This window comes from Sardina pilchardus, chromosome 11, assembly GCF_963854185.1.
Source record: "Sardina pilchardus chromosome 11, fSarPil1.1, whole genome shotgun sequence".
In the NCBI taxonomy this organism is placed as follows: domain Eukaryota; kingdom Metazoa; phylum Chordata; class Actinopteri; order Clupeiformes; family Clupeidae; genus Sardina; species Sardina pilchardus.
Genome location: NC_085004.1, coordinates 32096222 through 32121107, shown reverse-complemented (window position 1 = coordinate 32121107; position 24886 = coordinate 32096222). Strand labels below are relative to the sequence as shown.

At 42.1% G+C, this 24886-nt stretch overlaps 1 protein-coding gene across 2 annotated transcripts; it reads left to right on the top strand.

Annotated features, from left to right (window-relative positions):
- The first annotated feature begins 16475 nt into the window (after positions 1-16475).
- On the top strand, positions 16476-24095 carry LOC134095905 (epididymal sperm-binding protein 1-like). Of its 2 annotated transcripts, XM_062549620.1 has the most exons (8): positions 16476-16563; positions 16771-16803; positions 18023-18190; positions 18394-18561; positions 18950-19117; positions 19797-19964; positions 20320-20487; positions 23792-24095. In XM_062549620.1, the coding sequence occupies exons 1-8, from the start codon at positions 16524-16526 to the stop codon at positions 23827-23829; spliced, it is 951 nt and encodes a 316-aa protein (XP_062405604.1). In that variant the 5' UTR covers positions 16476-16523; the 3' UTR covers positions 23830-24095. The 2 variants fall into 2 exon arrangements, with proteins under 2 accessions (XP_062405604.1, XP_062405605.1); XM_062549621.1 differs by lacking the exon at positions 20320-20487.
- Positions 24096-24886: the final 791 nt, after the last annotated feature.

Genomic DNA, 24886 nt, shown 5'->3' with positions numbered 1-24886 from the left:
CTGCTCAAAGTTGATTGGTTCTCGACCAAAGGGGGCAGTTCCGCAAATTTCGGGAACTCAGAAATCCTTCCCAATTAGCAGTTGACCAGACCAGAGACTTCAAAAGCCGAAGGTGTTGCGTCACTGGGAGGGCGTGCCAGGCTAGATCAAAGGACCCCTCTGCGGGGACAGGGGCAGGGGCTGGTTTGAGGTGAAAAAGGTGGACGTGCTTGCTCTCTCCCTGACATGGGGCTCCAAGAAGGGCATGATGGCGTCCTTCCAAGTACGCTTGAGCTCGGCCCATGCTCCACTCCTTTTCTCCTTCTACTTCCTCCTCTCCTTAATGGATGGGTATGGAATTCGCAAAACAGCCGGCAGTGTCAGATTCAGAGACTGGACCCAAGCGCAGATACAGTTCACTACTTTATTGTAGGCAGGGGGAACAGTTTGTGGCCGAGCCACAGGCAAATAAGGCAGTCAGTCAAAAACAGGCAATTCCAAAAAGGGCTAATTCCAACACAGGCAGATTCTAAAACAGGCGGTTTCCAAAAACGGGCAGATCCAAAAACAGGCAGATTCAAAAAACTGGCAGATCCAAAAACAGGCAGATTCAAAAAACTGGCAGATCCAAAAACAGGCAGATTCAAAAATCAGATTCAAAGTCCAAACTTACAAACTTGCAGTTTCAGTCCACAAAGGCACAGGTACACACACCACTGGAGGAAGACAATCTGACAATGAGGCACCAGTAGAGCAGGGTATAAGTAGGGCAGGTAATACAAACAAATGAGAAACAGGTGAGAGCCAAAAAGTGGCGGGAAACAGAACAGAGGCAGGGGCGTGGCTAGAGCACATGGTGGACAAAAACAAAAACAAGCAGTGATACAGGCAGACCAGCAGAGGGCTACAAATAAACAGAGTCCCAGGGCAGAATACTGACAGGCAGATTTTGAAAATGTGCAACTGATTGTCCCTCCCTCGGAAGAACATGGACGCTAGACCTGTAAAAATGCAAATATGTACATATTAGGGAATTTCAGAGGTGTCAGTTCAGACAATACACCATTGTACCTCAGACATGTTTACTGATTCAACCAAATATAGTGGCAAATAGAAGTTTGAAAGAAGAAATATTTTAAAACATTGGAACATTGCAAATTACTCAGTTGGAACACAATATCAGGGTTACTATGAACATCGAACTAGATAGAGATGCTTGATTAATTCTGAAGGAAATTAAGGACTAATTAACTACTTACGCGATATTATGTTACACAATTCAATGTGGCCCTCTTGAAGCTGTCAAATTTCCTCCTATGATACTCCATAACCTGAAGGAGGCAACTTCTCTGTTGTGGATCTGTAGATCTGAATGGCAAAGTCAGACATTAGTTTAACACCTTGTTCAGTTACATCTTTAGTCACCTTTTCAGACCTCACAAACTTTTCAGCCACTTTGTACCCATCATGTTCTTTCCATGTTTCCACTGGTTGAGTTATCCAGTCAATTTCAATCCCAGCTTAGTAAATGACAGTGACAGCTTAGTAAATTCAATGGCAGAAAACTTCACTTAAGAAAGTTAAAAGTTTTAGAAATTATAATATCATAGACCGAACAATTACATGATATAAAATGCATTGCTTACTATGATGCTGTTGGGTTCTCTCTTCCCCAACTTTGTGAATCACTGAAATGGTGTTGAAGAACCCATCCATAGAGCACCTATTGTGCAGCACATAGCTTCTATGGACCTCCAGGTCGCAGGTGCCACAGAAATAAGGAGTTGGGAGGCAGTCCCTGCACCTTATGACTGCCTCCCCATTGTGGCATCGCTGAAAGAGGCGAGGTAGGCACCTCTCAGATTTCAGAAAATCTTGTAGAAGATGCAGCCTTGCCAATTCCCACCTCTGGTTATATATCTCCTGTCTGGTTGCCCAGTCCTGCTGTTGAACATTTTCATTTTCGGCTGGTTCACTGGCTGGCTCCTCCATCACATATACTGCAAAAAGTAATTTCAGGGAGGCATCTAAAACCTACTGAGATACTGAAATACAGATGAATAGCCTATGTTTGTTCAATAAGGTCAGTAGGCCTATACCAAATAAGGAAGGCCTATAGATAGAAACTGTGGTAATAAAATATGAAGATTTTGGTAGTTGTGAGACAACATCCAAGGTCAATTTTGCCCTTTATTGCATTCAATAACAGTTAATATATTCTCACAACTAAATGCAAAATATGAACATCGCACTTTGTGAGTATTTTATTCAGCGTAGAATGAGATAGAGAACTAGCAATGTTTTGAATGTCTGGCTAATGTCTAATTTCAAACTAACTTCAACGCGGTGCAAACACTACCCTACAATAACGTGTATGGTTGGTTATGCTATTGCTAGCTAGGGCTGTCAACGAATATTCTAAATTCGAATGTATATTCAAATTGTTTCAAAAAACAGACATTCGAAGCTGAAAATTAATATTCGATAATGTAAACATACGCCCGCGGTAGTAAATATACGCACGCGCCCCGCGGTAGCAGAGGTCTGGTTTGCAAGATGGTGCGAGGGGGGAGGGGCCAGAGTCAGGTCACGGCAGGAGTCACACACTGTCTGTCACACACTGTCTGTTGAAAGTTGACTTACAGATGGTACGGGTTGAGAATGCTCCTTTCTTTCCCGCACATCGGGACTCCCGAAGCATCGGGAAAACTGCAACCGCAAGGGGGCAACATAGACCGCCCTAATAATATGAAGGTTCGGCTCATGGAAAAACCCGAGGACACCGCGCTGGTGACAAGCGGAGAAAAGAGACATGACGCTCGGCATGTTAGATTGCAGTTGCAGAGTTTTCGAATGTTTACAGCCTACCTCACAGCTCTCTCACTCTACGTAGCCTATAACTCAGTCAGTCCAGCAGAGATGCCAGAGCAACGTTTTGGTCAATGGAGAGGGAGAGAAATGCTCCGCATATCCGTCTCATTTAATCATTAAAATGAAAGTGATGACTGGCGAAATTAATCAAACGACGTTTCAATAAACCATTGTTGAAATGAATGAAAATGGTTTTAGAAACATATAGGCCTATCAGAAGGAAATAGCCTTCAATTCAACCTGAAATAGCCTACTCGAAAGGCAACCTTAGATTAATTAATTCATTACGGTTACAAGACCGCATTTCCGTGAATAGGCTATTATTGTCAACGTCAAGGCGAAGACGAAAGAGATGGACAAGATGGACATTTTGGCAACATTTACATGCTAGGAATACTTAGAAATGTGTAGGCTATTTTAAAACGGAGGCATGTTCATTTTAACCGGCGACGCTGGGTAGCCTACATGTACCCAGCACTTGTTATCACAGATTTTGTCCCCACCACTTTTGACGACTGAAAATAAAATGTATTTAACAGAAATCTCTTTAATACATGCCTATGCTTGTCACTTTACTTATAACCGTAGGCTACATGCATGGAGAAGATCGCGCATTTTGTAACATTGTAACAATGGATGGTCAGATATGCGATAGGGCAGTGAGGGTAATTCATTGTAACCATCGACTAGCAGGCCTAGCTCCGCAAAATAAGTTTCTAGCAACGTATCGTAGGCCTATGCATGTTCATGTTGATTCAGAGATAGGCATAGACTACCATAGGCTGCTGGGCGTCAAGCTATATGACAGCATTTTATCATGTGGTGAATCAATAACTAACGTCAGTTTAACATGTCAGAACTTTTGATCGGCGTTTCAAGTACATGTGCCGAATAAAGCCTGTTGCAGTTCACAGCCAGCTGTGGCGCAAGTGGTTGAAGCATAGGTGTCGTACGCCAGCGACCGGTGTTCGAAACCCAGTCGAGGAACCTCTCCGGAAACCATCAAAACAAAATGCATCGATTTATTAAAAAGAATGAAAGACTTTATGTTTTGAGATTCTTTTTATGTTTGCGATGTCTGCTGAAAAGAAAAGTTAATATGTTAATTCATGGTTCAGCGCGCACTCACACACATTTTTACATTGACATCGGGCTCAAGTGTCGTCCTCAGTGCCGCATAGGTAGGCTATAATGTAGTGAACTGGTTAGACGAGAGTGGGGGAGGGGGAATGATCGCACAAGACAATTGCTCTTCATGAAATGAATCTCACAGGCTGCTGTCGATTTTTAAATGTAGCCTACTACACCACTTGCGAAATCGGACGTGGCACATAGCCTAATTATTAGGCTACTGGATAGCAAATCCATAGACTTTATTATATCCTTGGCGGAGATAATAATTAGGCCTATCAAATTAAAAGCACACTACGACAGGTATACTTGTGTGATCACGCAACAGAAGAGAGCATTTAGCGAGGGGACAGTTGTGAATGAGTGCTTAACACCCTGGAGTCTAAATACCCCCGGGGGATTCGAAAAACTGTTCCAAACACACATCTCAATCTCTGCTTTTATCATATTATAGAAACACCATTAGAAGCCTTTAATCAACTCGTTTTCAAATATATAGCCTATGTTTTAAGAGAATATGGCAATGATAATGGCACTTTCTAAAAACAAAAGCCCATCCACCTAATTTGCATTTGAAAGAGCCAATCACTAAAGTGACACATTTAGTCTAGCCTACTTTATGAGTTTTTTTTGACCCCTCTAATAAATTGCCTATAGTCCTACTACGATAATGGAGGAAGGGCTGCCTAACTGTTCCCCCTAAGAGTTTTTTCATAAGATAAAATGTTTACTCTATTTAAGTTTAGGATTTGGTAGACAAGACAACCTCGGAAAAGTTCTTCAGATAAACAATGTTTTATTGAATTAAAGGAAAGAAAATGTATCGCCAGGGTTTCGGGGCTTGCGAAGGCATTCGTTGATCTTATCGATGCAGTCCTTGCGGCCACTTCTCCCCATCGTAGGAAACTTTCTGCTTAGTGTTGACAACACAAAGGTCTTGACGTTGTGTGGCAGTGCTTGCTTGCCCTTCGATCCATCCCAGTTGGTGGTTTTGCACCAGGCTCTGTAGTGCTCCTTTGTGGTGATGGCTCTGGAGAGCAGGCATCCGTATCTACCAACGTTGCCGCGACTCTGTTGGTGAATCCGAGCATGTTGTTCTGGACCAACAGCAAGCAAAGTCACGTCTTCGTGCTGAGAAGGAACTTGAATGCTGTTGTCGAATGTGGCAGAGAATACAGAAGAAGACTTTAACTATTACTTATATATTTCTTATAACGAAACGCGAAGAAAAAATACGAGGACTGACCATCTCGCCTCTCCGCGTTTCCCCCAATACCATGGCGACAAAGAGAAATAAATAGATTTGACATTTTAATGTTTGTAGCGCGCCAGTTTACCCAGTGTGTGTGCATTGAGTAGTTCCTTAAAATACGGAACAAAGAGCGTCCCGTAGGCTATCTGTTCAATACAGAAGAAGACTTTAACTATTACTTATATATTTCTTATAACGAAACGCGAATAAAAAATACGAGGACTGACCATCTCGCCTCTGGTTACATGTCGGCAGTCCGACATCCTGCCAGTCCGACATCCCTTTCGTCCGACATGCCGCTATTCAGACATGGTGTTATTCCGACATGCTGCCAATCCGACACATTTTAGTACCCCCATTCCGACAGTTTACAAATCTTATTTTTTTCCACGTCAATTTAATGGACCCTATGAGCCCGACGGACGCAAAGTGCGTCGAAAAACACACCCATTCTTCTCTGTTACATTGCTCTGCTATTATTAGTCACAGCGAGATGAGACCTATATTGCATGAAAGAGCTCAGAACCTTTCCAACGAGACTAGACACATGTCTGTACGATCAAGTATGAAAATAAAAATAAAATCATTAATTTAAATGAAAGTAGGCTATATTACAGTCTATATTGCTCTGCGTTCACCCACGCAGCCACTGCTCTCGCTTGAATTACTCCGGGACCAGGCATCGCACAGCCATAACATGCATATCAAATGAAAGAGGAGAAAGAGAGCTTTCCATTGATACCAAACACATCGATCCTTTTGTGTTATAGAAACAGACGAAGTGACAAACAAATAAGAATCATATAGCTTCGGCTACCGCTATACTTTCGTTTGATTTACTTGTGAAACCGTGTTAAAAAGATACGGCTTGCATGTCAGATAAAAGAGGAGAGCTAGAGCTATCCACAGATACCAAATACAACCTTCTATGCCATAAAACAGACGAAGTGACAGCAAAATAATAACTTAATTTAGCTCCACTTAGTCCGCGAATAATGAGACAGAGAAGAAAACTGCTTTCACTTCCCCGAGTCGTGCACGCAACAGACACATAACCATATCAAGAAGTCTTCACAATGACATTTTAAATGAGAATCTTTATTATTTTACACAATTGGATATAGTTATGACATTAATAGCCTATTAATGACCTCATGTCGGAATGGCACGTTGTTTGAAAAAAAAGTTAAATACCGCCACTGCGACCATGAAAAAAAAAAATGTCGGAGTGGTGGAACTTTCTCCCATAAAGAGACATGCCTCCACTACGACAATTGGACGTCAATGTCGGAGTGCTGGTATGTCGGAATGAACGGCGGTAGCCCTCGCCTCTCCGCGTTTCCCCCAATATCATGGCGACAAAGAGAAATAAATATGATTTGACATTTTAATGTTTGTAGCGCGCCAGTTTACCCAGTGTGTGTGCATTGAGTAGTTCCTTAAAATACGGAACAAAGAGCGTCCTGTAGGCTATCTGTTTAATACAGAAGAAGACTTTAACTATTACTTATTTCTTATAACGAAATGCGAAGAACAAATATGAGGACTGACCATCTCGCCTCTCCGCGTTTCCCCCAATATCATGGCGACAAAGAGAAATAAATATGATTTGACATTTTAATGTTTGTAGCGCGCCAGTTTACCCAGTGTGTGTGCATTGAGTAGTTCCTTAAAATAGCCTACGGAACAAAGAGCGTCCCGTAGGCTATCTGTTTAATACGGAAGAAGACTTTAACTATTACTTATATATTTCTTATAACGCTGGCTGTAGGCGATTTCTATAACCATTTTCATTCATTTCAACAATGGTTCATTGAAGTGTCGTTTGAATAATTTCGCCAGTCATCACCTTCATTTTAATGATTCAATGAGATTAAGGAGTCGACTATTGACGGATATGCGGTCTTCATCATTAAATGCAGTTGAAACTTTCTGCCACCTGGTGGTTGTTTGGGTACATTGCCTTAGCCTCGAAAAAAATCGGCTTGACGCACTGCGGGATCTCTTCGGTAGTCCCGCGGGAGAAGGTGCATTCTCAACCCGTACCCACTGTAGGCTACATGGAAGATGGCAGAAAGTGTAGCGCAAAACTCTACCGCAGCAGAAAAAGCCATTTTAACCCCACAACATTTGAGAAGCCATGTCTGGAAGTACTTTGGATTTTGGTCGGTACAAGGTGAAATTGTGGAGCCGCGAGATAAAGTTGTATGTAAGCTATGTAAGACAGAGTTAGCATACCATTCAACCACTACCAACTTGAAGTTACATCTAGAAAATATGCACCCAAATGATAGTGGAACTTCAACTAAACAGCCACGCATAGACACGTATTATGCGCCGCCCGCCACAAGCTCTTTGTCTGCAACAAGACAGGAGGCCATCACGCAAAAATTAGTTTCATTCATTAGTAAAGACATGAGACCGATCAGCGTCGTGGATGGGGCAGGCTTCAGGGAGTTCTGTCAGGCAATGGAACCGAGATATTGCATCCCTAGCCGCGGAACAGTCACAAGCAGAATCGTAGGTGTGTATAACAGCACCGTAGACAAAATAAAGGAATCAATCAAAGACAAGGACGTGGCTCTTACCACGGATGGGTGGACATCTCTAGCGACAGCATCCTACGTTACAGTGACGGCCCATTGGATCAGTGATGATTGGGAAATGCTTAACAAAGTGCTGAAAACAGAAGAGGTTAAGGAAAGCCACACCGCAGAGAATGTAGGCCAATGCATTCAAGAGATCTTGGACTTTTTTGGTGTAGAAAGGGTGATTGCCATCACAACGGACAATGCTACTAACTATGTCAATGCAGTGGAGAGGCATCTTCAGACGGTAAATATACCATGTGTGGCACACACATTGAACTTGGCTGTGCGTAAGGGGCTCGGGGTCAGAGCCATTGAAATCCCCGTTAGTAGGCTGAAAATTGCAGCCTCACATTTCAGCAAATCTTCCACCGACCACTACCTCCTTAAGCAGAAACAACAACTTTTGGGGTTGAAAACGGAGAAGCTGATAAACGACTGTCCGACGCGCTGGAACAGCACGTACGAAATGATCTCCCGTGCGTCGGAGCAGCAAGCAGCTGTGTCTGCTGTCATCTTCGAGAAAAAACTGTCAAGAATGGAGCTGACTACAAGCGAATGGTCCCTACTGGAAAAGGTGAGTAAAGTGTATGAAAAATGTACCGTAATAGGCTGGACACATGCAAATCTGTCCTAATATATTTTTAAAATAGCCTAGGTAGAATTATGGCTCGTGTGTGTGAATGTTAGAGCTGGACAAATGCGAACCTGTCCTAATATCAATGTATTATGTTTACTTATTTATTGCAGGTTCAAGAGGTCCTTTAACCATTTAAAGTGGCAACAGAAGCACTTTCAACTGACACATATCCAACAGCGTCGGCTGTGCTGCCTTTAACACACGTTCTGCTTGCTCAACTGAACAAGCGAAGCCAAGACGAACCGCCTGCACTGTCAGAGATGAAGACAAACATCATCACAGATCTGCAGAAGCGTTATAGAGAGGAAAGGGGCGCGTTTATGCTGCTTAACAAAGCGAGTTACCTGGATCCACGCTTTCATCGCCTCGTTCATTTGAAAGAGGAGCAGAGACGGCAGGTGCAGGTAGCTATTCTGGAGGAGATTAAACAAGTGAAACTGGCAGGAGGCACAGGCAGTGAGGCCGCTGCCGGACAACCCCGTGAGCAACCCGCTGAGAAAACGGCGTTATCTGCTATGGGGTGTCTCTTCGGCGATACGTATTGCACCGACAGCCGAGACCAGGTCCAGGACATCACTCTGCAGCTTCAGAGAGAGATGTCGATGTGTGAACAAGAGTCTCCAATACCTGCGCAACAAAATCCTCTAATGTGGTGGAAAACTTGTGGCTCTGGGAGATACCCTCATGTCGCCCAGATGGCGAAGAAATATCTTTCCATCCCCGGATCCTCAGTGCGCTCTGAACGCGTCTTTTCCTCCGCTGGGAATATAGTAAATAAAAAGAGATCAGCACTGGCCCCGTCAAATGTGGACTGTCTTGTGTTTTTAGCTAATAACCTGTAGGCTAGGCCTTCAGGCTATAAAGACCCGACGGTGACCGTGCACTAAAAAGACAATGGAATAAATAGCAGTCAGACCCCCCCTTTTTTTACGCACCAAGAATGTAACTATAGCCTTTTTCTTTTAATAGCACTTTATTTTTTATGAACCTCAGGGTAAAAGTTCCTTGTCACATTTCTTGGAATTGCGTGCCTCATTTTATTTAACGTTAAACAGAAACATTACTAAAGTGTAAGCTACTGTACTGACTGAATATTGCATGAATACGGTAGGCTAGATGCAGCAGTTTCATGCACTGCAGGCTTCCACGGGTTTGATCATTTACCGTTTCGTGTCAAGGAAAAATTACATGTTTACCAGCAAAGTTCGTTGTCGGTTCTAGGCTATATACTGTAAAACTTCAATTAGGCTATATGTTAATGTTTCAATGTTTCAATCACCGAAGCATGCTAGGGACAAGTCGCGACCTTAAATAGCACAAAACTCAGCACTACTGAACATTTGTTTATTGTTGTTCATTTAAATTACGCGCTGGGAGCGCAAGGGGTGGTTTTGTGTACATTGTCAAATGTTTAAACTTAAATAAACTGCCTATAACAAGTTAGCCTCGCGAGCCATCCACGTACTTCCGGCCAAGGATTGCCTCCACTACGAGTCTGGCCGTGCTCCTCTGTGGAGCATTCTGCTCGGTAGAATTGTAACAGAACGCCCCCCCTCCAGAAAGCAGCCAATAAACGAAGAGACGGGTTGGTGGGGGCGAAAGGGGGAGGGCGCTCGTGACGATGACGTTAAACGCCTGCGCTATGTTGTTATGAGTAACTATCGCCGATTGGGTGAGAGCTGTCCAATCAATTCAAACCAGAACTGGGCGTTACTTCCCGCTTCCTGCAAGCGCTTCAGAGCAAAGAAATGCCAGACCATAATATGAAATGAAATGGTAGTATTATGGGATGGTTAGGACCAGGCTAATAACAAGTAGTTATGTGTCTTTGTATTCATTTGTCCTGTTATTGACGTAATAGGCGTCATTGACCAAATGCATAACCAGATATTCGAATAGATCGAATATATGGGGTTTTTTTAGAGCGAATACTCAAACGTCATTTTTGAGCAATTTTACAGCCCTATTGCTAGCAGACGCCTTTATCCAAAGTAGCCCTACAACACGGGCATAACTCACTTGACTAAATATAGCGCTGCATCCTGTAACGTTATCAAACTATGAATCTCACTGCGAAGAAAAGAAGCAGCTGTTAGTGAGATTCTACCAGTCTGGTGATAGTAGGCTATGTCGTGACGGAATGTGATATGCTGGTCTCAATAAATGTAAGGGCAGCATATCATCTCAATGAACTTGTAGATCCATTACTGTGCGTTCACACCAAGACCGTCAAAAGCGGCAAGAGCGCCGGAAATCATTCATTTTCTATGAAGAGTCGGCGTTACCGGCGTCAAAAGCGTTCTGGGCGTGAGCGTGGCTTCATCAGCTTCACGGGCGTCAAAAAGAAGTTGAGCCTCAGTTAACTTTATGCTAATTAGCTATGACACGGTTCGGCGTCAACTAAAGGCTGGCTTACATTGCACGATTTTGGTCTGTTTTAACAGTCGGCGACTAAATTTCCAAAATCGGGCGGAAATCTTGGGAGTTGTACTGGAATCGCAGCGCGCTCCCGTCATCTAAATCGTTTAGTGTAAGGTGCCAATCTTAGCGGTTTTAAGTCCGTCGGAGGCAATCTTTCTCTAGTTTTGCCGTTACGACAATATCAAACATGTTTGATATTATCGGAAGTCTTTTCAGTCGTGGCTCATGCAAATAGTGACGTGAACATTAAAAACCAATAGTAACCTTGCGCGAACATGAAACAGGAAGGGGCAAAATAGGCGACAGCTGTAGCCTTTATGATTATTTGTTATTTCATTTCTTATAATTTATTAGTCGGTTGTTCTACGTGACAGAACAGCTCTATATCTGTTAGTGATGTCACACATCAAACAATGCTGCAGAAACGCGAAAAAAATACTTTGATATGAGTAGGCTATCATGTGATTTCCTGTGAATGATGACGTGTAGCCTATTGCACGATGGAAATAATTTGAAGGAATCTAGCAGCAGTCTTGTAAATAGTGACCCACAGTCTTTGCAAAATCCTAATCTGAGACTGGCCTGTGACTAGACTGTGACTAAAACCTCAATGAATTGTCTTTAGATGTGAGAGGGTCTGAGACTGTAGTTTTTCAAAAATCTTTTCCAAATCTTTGCAAAGTCTGGCAATGTAAGGTAGGCTTAATCAGAATGTCAAACTCGCAGGATTGCTGCTTGTGGTTTGTCCGAATGTTTCACGTCATGGCTTTGACGCTTTCGGCGCTGAACTGGGTTGAGCGTCGGGCTATGAGCTTCACCAGCGACTTTGACGCTTTTGACGGTTTTGGTCTGAACGCACAGTTAGTAATTTTCTGAGCTCGTTGAGCATCACATGTCCTACATGCTAAATTCGAGTTGATGCTAGGTTGAAACTGAACACAATCAAAACGGAAACTCGCATTTAACTGAGAATGGCGTCAAATATTGCTCCTGCCTGGTAAAATGTTTCATTGTTGCCACACAGTGAAATTGATTTCATTGCTTCAATACTCACACTACGCAACAAACACGTTGTAGTTTTGTATTTTCATTGCATTTTAAATTGAATAAATCATTAATTTTTTATATGAAAATATTAATGATTAATCGATAGTTGGTCGTTAATTCTACCGACGATCGACTAAGAAAACGTAATCGAATGCCCATCCCTAATCGTGACATGACTTTTCATGGCTTTACTACCATGGCTTAAAGCAATAGTTAGGAATTTTGGACATAGGACCTCATTTCCAACTTAAAGGGATATTCCGCCATTTTTGGAAATACGCTCATTTTCCACCTCCCCTCGAGCAAAACAATCGATATTTACCTTGTTCCCGTTCATCCAGCCATTCTGTGAGTCTGGCGATACAACTTTTAGCTTCAGCCTAGCATAGATCACTGAATCGGATTAGACCATTAGCTTCTCGCCTGCTAGCTTCATGTTTAAAAGTGACTAAGATTTCTGGTAATTTTCCCATTTAAAACGTGTCTCCTCTCAAGTTAGAAAGTGCAATAAGACCAACTGAAAATGAAACCTGGCGTTTTTCTAGGCTGATTTGACATGGAACTACACTCTCATCTGGCGTAATAATCAAGGCAACTTGCAAACGTACCATAGGCGCAGTGATATCGCACGCAGCATCTGAAAATAGTCCCCATAGACATCAAGCAGTAGTAGTGCCAGTAGCTGCAAGTTGCCTTGATTATTACGCCAGATGAGAATGTAGTTCCATGTCAAATCAGCCTAGAAAAACGGCAGGGTTCATTTTCAGTTGGTCTTATTGCACTTACTCTTGGGAGTTGTACTGAAATCGCAGCGCGCTCCCGTCATCTAAATCGTTTAGTGTAAGGTGCCAATCTTAGCGGTTTTAAGTCCGTCGGAGGCAGTCTTTTTCTAGTTTTGCCGTTACGACAATATCAAACATGTTTGATATTATCGGAAGTCTTTTCAGTCGTGGCTCATGCAAATAGTGACGTGAACATTAAAAACCAATAGTAACCTTGCGCGAACATGAAACAGGAAGGGGCAAAATAGGCGACAGCTGTAGCCTTTATGATTATTTGTTATTTCATTTCTTATAATTTATTAGTCGGCTGTTCTACGTGACAGAACAACTCTATATCTGTTAGTGATGTCACACATCAAACAATGCTGCAGAAACGCGAAAAAAATACTTTGATATGAGTAGGCTATCATGTGATTTCCTGTGAATGATGACGTGTAGCCTATTGCACTATGGAAATAATTTGAAGGAATCTAGCAGCAGTCTTGTAAATAGTGACCCACAGTCTTTGCAAAATCCTAATCCTTTAGTCGAGGTGATATAGGTTGGTGAAGACCATTTTCAGTGAATTTCTGCCCTTCCTTGAGTTGCAGCGTTCATCTCGTGCTAACCTAGGTGCCGAGATAACGCAAGTCAACTGTAGCCTAACATCCAGCCTGCCACTGAAAACACTCCACAGAACACCCGAAACAAATAAATTATAACGTCAAACTATCGATGCACATGCCTGTGTTGATAGAACAATGTTAGAAATAAAACTAACCTTGCATCGCATTGCAATAGCCTACTTTGTTCCCTGTATGGCAGTGGCGGATTGATATTGAGAAACTAGTCCCTCAAAATGTAATAAATCATTGAGGTGCAAGGTTAGTTTTATTTCTAAAATTATTCTATCAACACGGACATGTATATCGATAGTCTGACGCTTTAATTGACTTGTTTCGGGTGTGCTGTGGAGTGAGTAAGACCGTTGTTGATGTCAGACTGATGTTACCATTGAAATGCGGTAGCTCAGAACCAGCGTTAGCAAAGGGGAACGCTGCAACTGAAGGAAGGGGTTAAACGCGATAAAAACGGTCTGCACCGACCTGTATCACCTCGGTAAAGTTGGAAATGAGGTCCTATGTCCAAAATTCCGAACTATTCCTTTAATTTGGGCCTGCAGAGGGTGGCATTGAGGGAGGGTTGCTCTGGTTACACACACACACACACACACACACACAGTAGACAGGCAGGCATACGCACATACACACGCACCAACACACACATACATAAAAATTTACACAAACTCATGCATAAACACACCCACACGCATGCACACACACAAACACACAGAGACACATAAAACACAAGCTGATGCACACACACACACACACACCATTATCCTCACCACACACACTCACAGACAGAGAAGCACTCGTACACAAAAGCAAGCTCACACATGCACACACTCATTTACATACATAAAAGTTGCAGTTGGGGATGGAGTAGATGATGGAAACAAAAGAGTGATTTATATTTGCAGAGAAAATGTGCAGGACTGAGTATCGGTCATATTGTGTAGGCTACTGCTTTGCGATACATCTAGTTTCAAACACTGTTAACCAAGTTGTCTTTAGTGATAGACTAAACGATTCATTCATGAACTGTTAACCGCTTTTACAAGTGCTGTGAGTTTACTTCGGATCTTAAAATCAGACCAGTCAACTGAGCTCATCTTGTTGTTGCTAAGCAATGCTTGTGAAGGACAGATCAGTCCCAGTCAGGAGAGACCGCACTGTTTCCTGCCCCATGCTGGTCCGTAGGTCTTAATAAGTTTGACTTTGGAAAAAGATTGCTCAGCTGTTGCCACAGTCACAGGCAATGTCAGAAACAACATGAGAGCAGTAGCCTACACACTTCCCCGAATGTTGATGTGACACTGTCATAAATATTCTACCACCAGCATTTTGGCAAGTTGAAAAATAGATGTTAGTAGTAAGTAGTTTTGTCACCATTTCCCCTTGCTCTTTATCCTCCTGCCGTTTCTTGCAGCCCCTCTTGTGTTTGAAGGGCATTTTGGTCGGAACGATGACTGAAATGTGCAACCATCTATTCAAAGAATCGCAAAAAATCACTTAGCCTACCCAGATGTCCTTGCTGTGTCTCAGTAGATACAGTAAAGATACAGTATTCTGGCGAAACAGTATGATGACAGAGGGTAATTTCATTTAACCATTTTTATTTGATAGTTTGATTCTGTGGTGAAAGTTATAAAAAAAAAATTTAAAAAAGGCAGGGCGGGGGTAGCGACCTGTGACTGCACTTGCTGCATTTCCAGTTACGCCACTGACTTTGAACTAGTTCCTGAATAGTGTGAACTTGCACAACAGTGCCTGGTCGGACTCCTTATCAAAGATGAACTTGTGTCACATTGGTTTTTTTAGCATTTCCCCAACTGGCATGGCATGACCTTGCAGTAACAAGGTCGACTACTTCAACACTAAAAACAGCAGAGATATTGTGGATTTCAGACCGAGTACAACTAACTGTTGGACGAGACTACCCCTTTGAAATGATAGGTTTGAGTAAAATGACACAAGTTGCGTATGTAGTTTGTTACTCTGTTCAGATCAAAGGGGGTCAGGTCAGTTCACTTACCATTGTAATATGTGGTCTGACATGAATAACATGTTTAGACTATAATCTTTGGTTTCCAGTCAGATTCTGGTTGTTTGAGTGAATGTCATTCTTCAAAAGAATTCCTTATGGACAGCTGAATGGGAATCATCAAAGATAAATGTCTGGCTCTTAAAGGGATATTCCGTCATTTTTGGAAATACGCTCATTTCCCACCTCTCCTCGAGCAAAACAATCGATATTTACCTTGTTCCCGTTCATCCAGCCATTCTGTGAGTCTGGCGATACAACTTTTAGCTTCAGCCTAGCATAGATCATTGTATCGGATTAGACCATTAGCCTCTCGCCTGCTAGCTTCATGTTTAAAAGTGACTAAGATTTCTGGTCATTTTCCCATTTAAAACGTGTCTCCTCTCAAGTTAGAAAGTGCAATAAGACCAACTGAAAATGAAACCTGGCGTTTTTCTAGGCTGATTTGACATGGAACTACACTCTCATCTGGCATAATAATCAAGGCAACTTGCAAACGTAGTGATATTGTACGCAGCATCTGAAAATAGTCCCCGTAGACAACAAGCAGTAGTAGTGCCAGTAGTTTGCAAGTTGCCTTGATTATTACGCCAGATGAGAGGGTTTTTTTTACGGTCTGCATGTTAGAGAAACTCTGTTCCTTTAAGAACCCATGTGCAAAGCATCAGGGTATCTAAAAAGTTTGAACATGGTCTACATCTGTACTAAATTCTTGGATTTTGTGTCTCTCTCATTACATTTTCAATTTCAATTTAATTTTGCTTATAGAGCGCCAAAACATTACACATGTCTCATGGCGCTTTACAGAGTGTTAAACATTCAAAGAGAGCCCATGAGTAACAGGGGCAAGGAAAAACTCCCTAGAATTGGAGATACATATAGGAGGAAACCTTGGACAGATCCATGACTCAAGGGCCCAACCCATCTGCCTAGGATCAGTTACAGTAGAGTAAAGTCATTTGTAGTATCAGTTCAATCTTATCCACCCCCTAAAGAGAAGAAAGGGGAAGTATCTGTCTGACTGCAATGTCACAGTGAACAATGAGTCATTTCAGGTACTGTATAAAAAGAGGCAAGATTCTGAGTGACAGAAGTCATCAGTCCACTGTTGACAGAAACACCAAGAGGATCATAACAGGGACCTGTTTGAATCTGTGACGCGCAGTATGAACGTCCTCCTGATGTTCCTCCTCTTTCTCATCTCAGGTAAGACTTGACGTTTATCTCTCAATCTGAATGTTCAACCAGTAATGATCCTCAATCAAATTAACTATACAAAAATAGATATTTTATCTTTAACCCTTTCAAAATAAACTGAAAAATGTCTCACATGGCAGATTTTATTTTTCAAATATATGTTTTTAATTTGGAGACATCTACTGAGTGAATGTAATGTATTGATTTGATTGGCAGGTGAAGTTGGAGTAACTCATGCATTCTCTCATGGTAAGTTGACTGGGGAAATGTAAGATATAAGGTGGGGATATTACTGTGCCAAGTCAAAGTGCTACCAAGTGCTATTCCGCCATACATTACAGTTCTCCTTTATACCCGCTTAGAAAAGCACCATGTTTTATTTTGTGTCACCATGCATTCAATGAATGCTCTCAGACCACCACTTAATTGTAAGGCTCTATGTTTAATCACATTGAATTACTAAATATTTCCTCCTGATTGCAGAAACATTTGTTTTCTTTTTCTGTCAGCCCACGGTTCCTTGATCAATTGCGCAGCAAACTAGATGTACCGCATAGCGTTTCATTTTTTACCACGCAAATCACAAATGACTTGTAGGTCATTTTTTGTGTTTCAGGAAGTAGTGGGGAAAAAAGCTTTGACAATCCCTATGACTGCTACGCTAGTCATAATTATCAGGTCAAGCACTGAGCCTAATTTCACTTCACGCCACCAGCAGTCTTCACGTTGAGGGCCATAGTCTTCATGATTGAGGCCCATCGTTTTGAGAAACGCACTAGTCTAGTCACCAACTGGTAGAAGGGGTTGAAGAAAAGAAAGAATGGATTTGGCATGACATTATATTTCTTGCCAACCCTGTCTGATTCTATGATGTATAACACTGTTTCTTACCACACATGAGGTGAGATGCCTGGGTTTGTCAGGTCCTGAAGGACATGGGCATCACAGGGCAGAACACAGATAAGCCTTCAAAGGGCCAGCAGAAGAGGCAGCTTTGGGCTATGCTGTGGAGGAAGTGTAGGAGGTGGGGACTGGACAACATCTAGGGTGTCAGGCCTCTATTCTGCCCTGCTCTGCCATGCCTGATGCTGGTAGGGGTCCACTGTTAGTCCACTGTTCAAATGACATTTTTAAAAAGAAATACTGACAGATACCTCTTTAAATATATATATTTTAGGGGCTTTTTGGCTTTATTGTAGATGGACAATAAGCAACTGGAGGGCGATGGGGTGGGATCGAAAGACGACTGGAACCCCGTGCCTGATGGTGATATGGGTGCTGTGTCCTACAGTGCTCTTGCCCCCCTTCTTAGCCTACAGGCACCAGAGGAAGAGGTGCCCCCCCCCCCCCCCCCCCCCCCTTAGCCTACAGGCACCAGAGGACGTGCGGCAGGCAGCACTGCCATGCTGGTCTGAACACAAACCTTTATTGCAAACTATCATAATACTGTTTTCTTTGCCGTTTCCAGGTAATGCCACTATTAATGGAAATGCCGGCGGTGCGGTTTGTGTCTTCCCTTTTAAGTACGAGGACATTTGGCACTCGAAATGTACCAGCGTTGGGCATGACAAGCCATGGTGTGCAACCACCAATGACTACACCAGGGATGGGAGGTGGGGAGAATGTACTGGCTTAGGTAAGATACAGCTCATCAAAACCTAGAGAGACTGTTGAGCTTTTTTGTGTTTCAATGATGTGCCTTCTAATGACTACCGGTATTTACCGTAAATTTATTTAGAACTTGCATGTCAGATGGTTATGGCAGACAGAGTTGTTAAAGTTAAGTGTTCCCCAAAGAAATGTTACTCCATGATGTATGATTTCAACTGCTGTTTCTAGTTAATCCCACCATGAACGGAAATGCTGCAGGAGAGGAGTGTTCTTTCCCTTTCGTTTATAAGGACACAGCATACTGGGAATGCACCAGCGTTGCGCATGACAAGCCATGGTGTGCAACCACTGATGACTACACCAGGGATGGGAGGTGGGGAGAGTGTATACGAACGGGTAAGACATCAACAGTTTTTTGTGCATTTTTAGGGTCTTTTTGGCCATTATAGTATATGACAGTGAACAGATGGACAGGAAGCAAGTAGGAGAGAGAAATAACTCGGGATAATATTCCCCCCCAAGAAAAGAAAAACATCAACAGTATTCATGGTTATGTTGAAGTTCTCATTTTACACAGAAGGCCATAATTGTATCCGGATGTTGTACAGATAACCAGTTACTGTGCAGTTTGTTAGTGCTCACCTTCCTTTTCAACAAATGTTATATTTATACTCAGTATATTTTTTACCATGCATGATGCCGAATAACACTATTTCCTACCATGTATGATGTACAACACTATTTCCGACTGCGCCACATGTTGTTTTCCTTTTATTGTTTCCAGGTAATCCCACTATCAATGGCAATGCCGGCGGTGCGCTTTGTGTCTTCCCTTTTAAGTATAAGGGCATTTGGCACTCGAAATGCACCAGCGTTCGGCATGACAAGCCATGGTGTGCAACCACCGATGACTACACCAGGGATGGGAGGTGGGGAGAATGTACTGGCTTAGGTAAGATACCAGTATTTCTACTGAGACATGTTTTATTTATTTATTTATTTACATATGAACTGCAACATTTGAAGTTGTACAGTAATTTCCCGCATATAAGCCGCATTGTGTATAAGCCGCAGGACACTGTGTTATGCAAGTTAAAAGAAACAAAACCATATTAGCAACATATTAACGGCTCCCCTGTATTAACCTCATAGCTGAAGAAATGTTGCAAAATCAATGTATAAGCTGCGGCTAATAGTCGGGAAATTACAGTACTAGAGATGTGGCAGTCCTACAGTGAGTAATATTGGCTTTGGATCTAGCTTTGATAACCAACAGTGGCCGGGTTTCCCAAAATCGTTAAGAAGCTCTTAAGTCCTAAGAACTTCTTAGGAGCGTTCTTAGAACATTCTTACAACGCTCCTAAGAAGTTCTTAGCACTTAAGAGCTTCTTAACAATTTTGGGAAACCCGGCCAATACTTGCAACTAAAGAACATACAGCTCTTCAAAACCTAGAGAGACTGTTGAGCTTTTTTGTGTTTCAATGATGTGCTTTCTAATGACTACCGGTATTTACCGTACATTTATTTAGAACTTGCATGTCAGATGGTTATGGCAGACAGAGTTGTTAAAGTTAAGTGTTCTCCAAAGAAATGTTACTCCATGATGTATGATTTCAACTGCTGTTTCTAGTTAATCCCACCATGAACGGAAATGCTGCAGGAGAGGAGTGTTCTTTCCCTTTCGTTTATAAGGACACAGCATACTCGAAATGCACCAGCGTTCGGCATGACAAGCCATGGTGTGCAACCACCAATGACTACACCAGGGATGGGAGGTGGGGAGAATGTACTGGCTTAGGTAAGATACCAGTATTTTTACTGAGACATGTTTAATTTCTTTATTTACATATGAAATGCAACATTTGAAGTTGTACTAGAGATGTGGCAGTCCTACAATGAGTGATTTGGCTTTGGATCTAGCTTTGATAACCAACAATACTTAACAACTAAAGAACATACAGCTCATCAAAACCTAGAGAGACTGTTGAGCTTTTTTGTGTTTCAATGATGTGCCTTCTAATGACTACCGGTATTTACCGTAAATTTATTTAGAACTTGCATGTCAGATGGTTATGGCAGACAGAGTTGTTAAAGTTAAGTGTCCCCCAAAGAAATGTTACTCCATGATGTATGATTTCAACTGCTGTTTCTAGTTAATCCCACCATGAACGGAAATGCTGCAGGAGAGGAGTGTTCTTTCCCTTTCGTTTATAAGGACACAGCATACTGGGAATGCACCAGCGTTGGGCATGACAAGCCATGGTGTGCAACCACTGATGACTACACCAGGGATGGGAGGTGGGGAGAGTGTATACGAACGGGTAAGACATCAACAGTTTTTTGTGCATTTTTAGGGTCTTTTTGGCCATTATAGTATATGACAGTGAACAGATGGACAGGAAGCAAGTAGGAGAGAGAGATGGGGAGGGAGAGAGAGAAAAAAGAAAAACATCAACAGTATTCATGGGTTATGTCTAAGTTCTCATTTTGAAGTATGAAATATAACATTTCAAATGTGTACTAGATGTGGCAGTGGAGATGTTGCTCTTGGCTTTGGAAAAAGCTTTAATGACCATCAATACAGTGCCAGTCGGGACAATGCTAATATATGATATATATACAGTATATTACACAAGTTGATCTTTGATAAAGAAGCATTTCACCCATTGGCATTAAACAGACCCTATGCAACTTTCTGCAGGAGACGATCGCTCCTTGTTTACATCTGGAAGTCTGAGACGAAGAACCACGCTTGCGATTTATAAAATTAAATATAGCCTATACATGTATAAATATACACGCTAAAGCTGTTTGGGAAGCTCTGCAGAGAAGATGCAAGCAGAAAACGAGCGAAAACGAAAAATGAAACCAAAACCAGAGATGAAATCGCCAATCCTGCATAGTTCCTCTTTAAGCTTTATATGGTTAGAAACCCAGTCATACTATTGAATGGTCATGGATAATTCCCTGATTTTCATCTGAGATGGGAGAAAAAGCCGAAAATGTATTTTTGGCGCTTTTCAATAAAAGCCAACAATTCCCAGAATTCCGCGCTTTCACTGCTCTTCGTTGCACCCCCTCCAGGAAGTAGTGCAGCAAAGATAGAGAGTCATTAATGTAACGTTTTGGCATTAATAAGGATTCAAAAATTAAAACGATCATTGTTTTATGTTGCACTCAATCTTGTGGCCATATATTGAAGGTCCCGTTCTTCAAGATGAAAGTTTAAAAATCGCTAGTTTGCAAACCATCACTAGGCTGCTTGTTTGAACGAAAAACACATTTTATACATTTCCATGTTGGTGTACGTCCGCAAGTTGACAGCATAGGCTTAAATACCCGACATTTCACAAACATTACTACCGCTCATATTATGCCTAGTAATTTTGTGCGATCATTGTTAGTGACGTTATGTTCTTGAGAGTCCACAAATGAGTCTGCAAGATAATCAAGAAGCCGCTATACAGCCAGGCTGTAGCCTATAGGAAAACAGATAGCCTACCACTGGCAAGCTAGCACGCTGACATGAACTCTTGTCAACATGAAAACATTAAAACGGAACATACTTGGGCTAAATAAAGCGTCCGCTACTTGTCGGCTCAAAACATTACATATTTCCATGTCAGATGTCCTGAAAATTGACAGTGTAGGCTACAATAGGGCCTACCCGACATTTAACAAACATATCGCTGACACTGATTTGTGAGATCATAAAAGTGCACGTAATGTTCAGTACCTTTCAAGCAACTCTGCGAGCAGTCCACCACCCCAGTTCTAGTCGACCTGCCCTGGGATACCGTCTGGCTGGAGGCATCCTGATCCTCCTTGTATTACGTCTTCAGAATCCCAATATGCAGTTTGCAGGTTTTTTTTTTTTTTTTTAAATAAGTTTCAAAATTACCATTCGCCATCGTAGCTACTTATCAGCTTTGCTCGCACACCACGAGCTACTTTCAAGCTGATTTCGTGAGAAGCCAGTCCACTAGCTGTAGGAGTCGGCCCGGGCTCTTACTCGACACGCAGGTCTGGCTGGAGGCCTTGCTGTATTACGCTGGTATTACGGCTCTTATAGGTAATCACAAGCGCTAGATTCACACAGATCTTCAGAATCCTCATTTGCCATAATCCGTTTAAAAATTACCATCCACCATTGTAGTTATTTAACCTTTCTCCACCATAGACTGTTATCCACAGACCAGAGCCTAGTTAGCTTAGCTACCAAAAAAGATGGCGGCTATATATTTTTGTTTTTGCAAGTGAAGTGCCACCCCTAGCGCCCCCACTTGGAAAAATGAGGAACGTGTTTGTAGTTTTACCTCTTCGACAAAGATATAGGACTTCCTGCTTTCAATGATGTAAAATGATGATTTTTACATCATTGAAAGCAGGAAGTCCAACATTGAAATCCGTATTTCCCCCGTCTCAGGGCAAACTGAGGGAATGATGCACGACCATTCAAAAACATGACTGGTTTTCTAAAGATACAAAGCTTAATGCTAATCGGTGAAGTGTCCCTTAAAGGGATAGTTCGGGTTTTAAGACACGAAGTTATATGGGTTCCCTGTCAACGTTGTGCATCAGCACTGGCTTACCCCCCGACAGCGTCCTGTGAGCCGAGATCCAGCCGGTTTTTGATGCTGAAGAAAGTAGTCCGGCAAGTTTCTGGGGTCACGAAAGTAAAGTGTTTTTCTTCTCAAAACCATACGTGTTCAAAAGAGTGATATATTTGCACCACAAAAACGTTGTCCAGGAAAAATTCAAACCTCGTTATCTTGGCACTATTTTTCTCGATTCCTATCACTGCGCGCTACTGACAGCTGGACAACGTTTTTGTGGTGCAAATATATCACTCTTTTGAACGCATATGGTTTTGAGAAGAAAAACACTTTACTTTCGTGACCCCAGAAACTTGCCGGACTACTTTCTTCAGCATCAAAAACGATCAAAAACCGGCTGGATCTCGGCTCACAGGACGCTGTCGGGGGGTAAGCCAGTGCTGATGCACAACGTTGCTGACAGGGAACCCATATAACTTCGTGTCTTAAAACCCAAACTATCCCTTTAAGGAGTCTGACCAGGCACACAAGTTCACAGTTGCACTTTTAGTAAAGGTGCATACTTTTTTACTGACGTAGTGCATTCTTTTGTGAGAAAAAAAGCGTAAAATGGTACAAACCCTCTCTTCTTTCATTCCCAAACTTTAGCTACACTGCAAATTAGTTAATGTTATCAAGACAAAAAAAACTTAGATTTAGAAGTGTTAGATAATTTATTCTTATTTTAAGTGTTCAACTTCGCGCCATAATCTTAGTTCTAGATTTATTCAAGAAATCTTGTCGAGTGAAATCATCTTGCTGCATGGACAGATAATGGGCGTGTTTCCCAGATTTGTTAAGAAGCTCTTAAAGGAACCGTATGTAAGAAATGTACAGTATTTCAATTAATCATAGAGTGGCCCTGATATGTCACGTTAAGAAATAATGCTCATTTAAAAATGTATGTATCTTAGAATGTTCTTAGAGCCCTCCTAGTTCTTAGCTTCTTAATGAATCTGGGAAACGCGGCCAATTTCACTTGTTTTGAGTACCTTTTACCTCAGATTTAGTGTTTTTATCTTGTTTTTAGTCACCCCTTTTTTACAGTGTAGTGATGAATGGATGTAGATCCCCAGCATCACTCCTGCTGCAACATGGCCACTCATCAAAACACTCGCAACAAGGGACGGCGAATACTACCGCAGAGCTTAAACTCCTGTCACTATGGATACCCACAATGCTGCCATGCCAACACAGTACATCCTCCCTCTCTTTCCAAACTCCTAACTCATAAACTCCTCTCTCACACATTCTTTTTCTCTTTTTAAACTCCTCATGTACTGCTCTCCCACTCTGCTCTCCCAAGGCTTCAATAAAGCTGCCAGTTATTCTGCTGTTCTGTGTCCTTGTATGTACAGTACATTCCTCAACGCAAGTCTAAGTTCAAGATGTGAGTTGCAGGAGCTCCTATGGAGGATAGAATGGATTATTCAGACTTTTTAGGGATTCTGGCTAGGCTAGTTGAACCCTGCCTGAACTTCCGGGGAATTTGAATTTCGCCCGGCAGCTCAGGCTGGAAACCAGCAGATCTATATCCTATGTTTACTGCCAGAACCTTTGGCTCCAATCAGAAACGGCCATACGTGACGATAACGAAACTTAAGCGACGCCAAGTGCAGTAGAAACAAAGCGCAGGCTCCCCAGACTAATGTTTAATCTTAAAAAATTGAGTTTAGTGGTGAAAACCAGACTAGATTCTGGCAAGCACCTGATATAAATAATTATTTGAAATGTAGGCCTTAAAAATACAACTGTACACTGTTTCGTACGGCACATGAGGTGGGATGCTGGTGGTTTGTCAGGTCCTGAAGGACATCACAGGGGCATAACACCAAGAAGCCTTCAAAGGGCCAGCTTTGATCCTTATCTGGATGATCATGTAGGTCCAAGATACAGTATGGTGATTCTCTTTGCATATAAATTTTAGCTAATAGGCTATATCAAATTGGCATTTTATTTGATCATATCATTATGTAATGTGAGATAACAGACAGGCATACACACACCCATGCAGATAGACTAGCTCAGCCCAACATTGGAGCAGTTAATATCACTATCTATGTTTTCACCACTAGGGAGCAGGGTTTGTAACAAACTGGCCTCATTGTCTTGGGAGTGCAAGAGA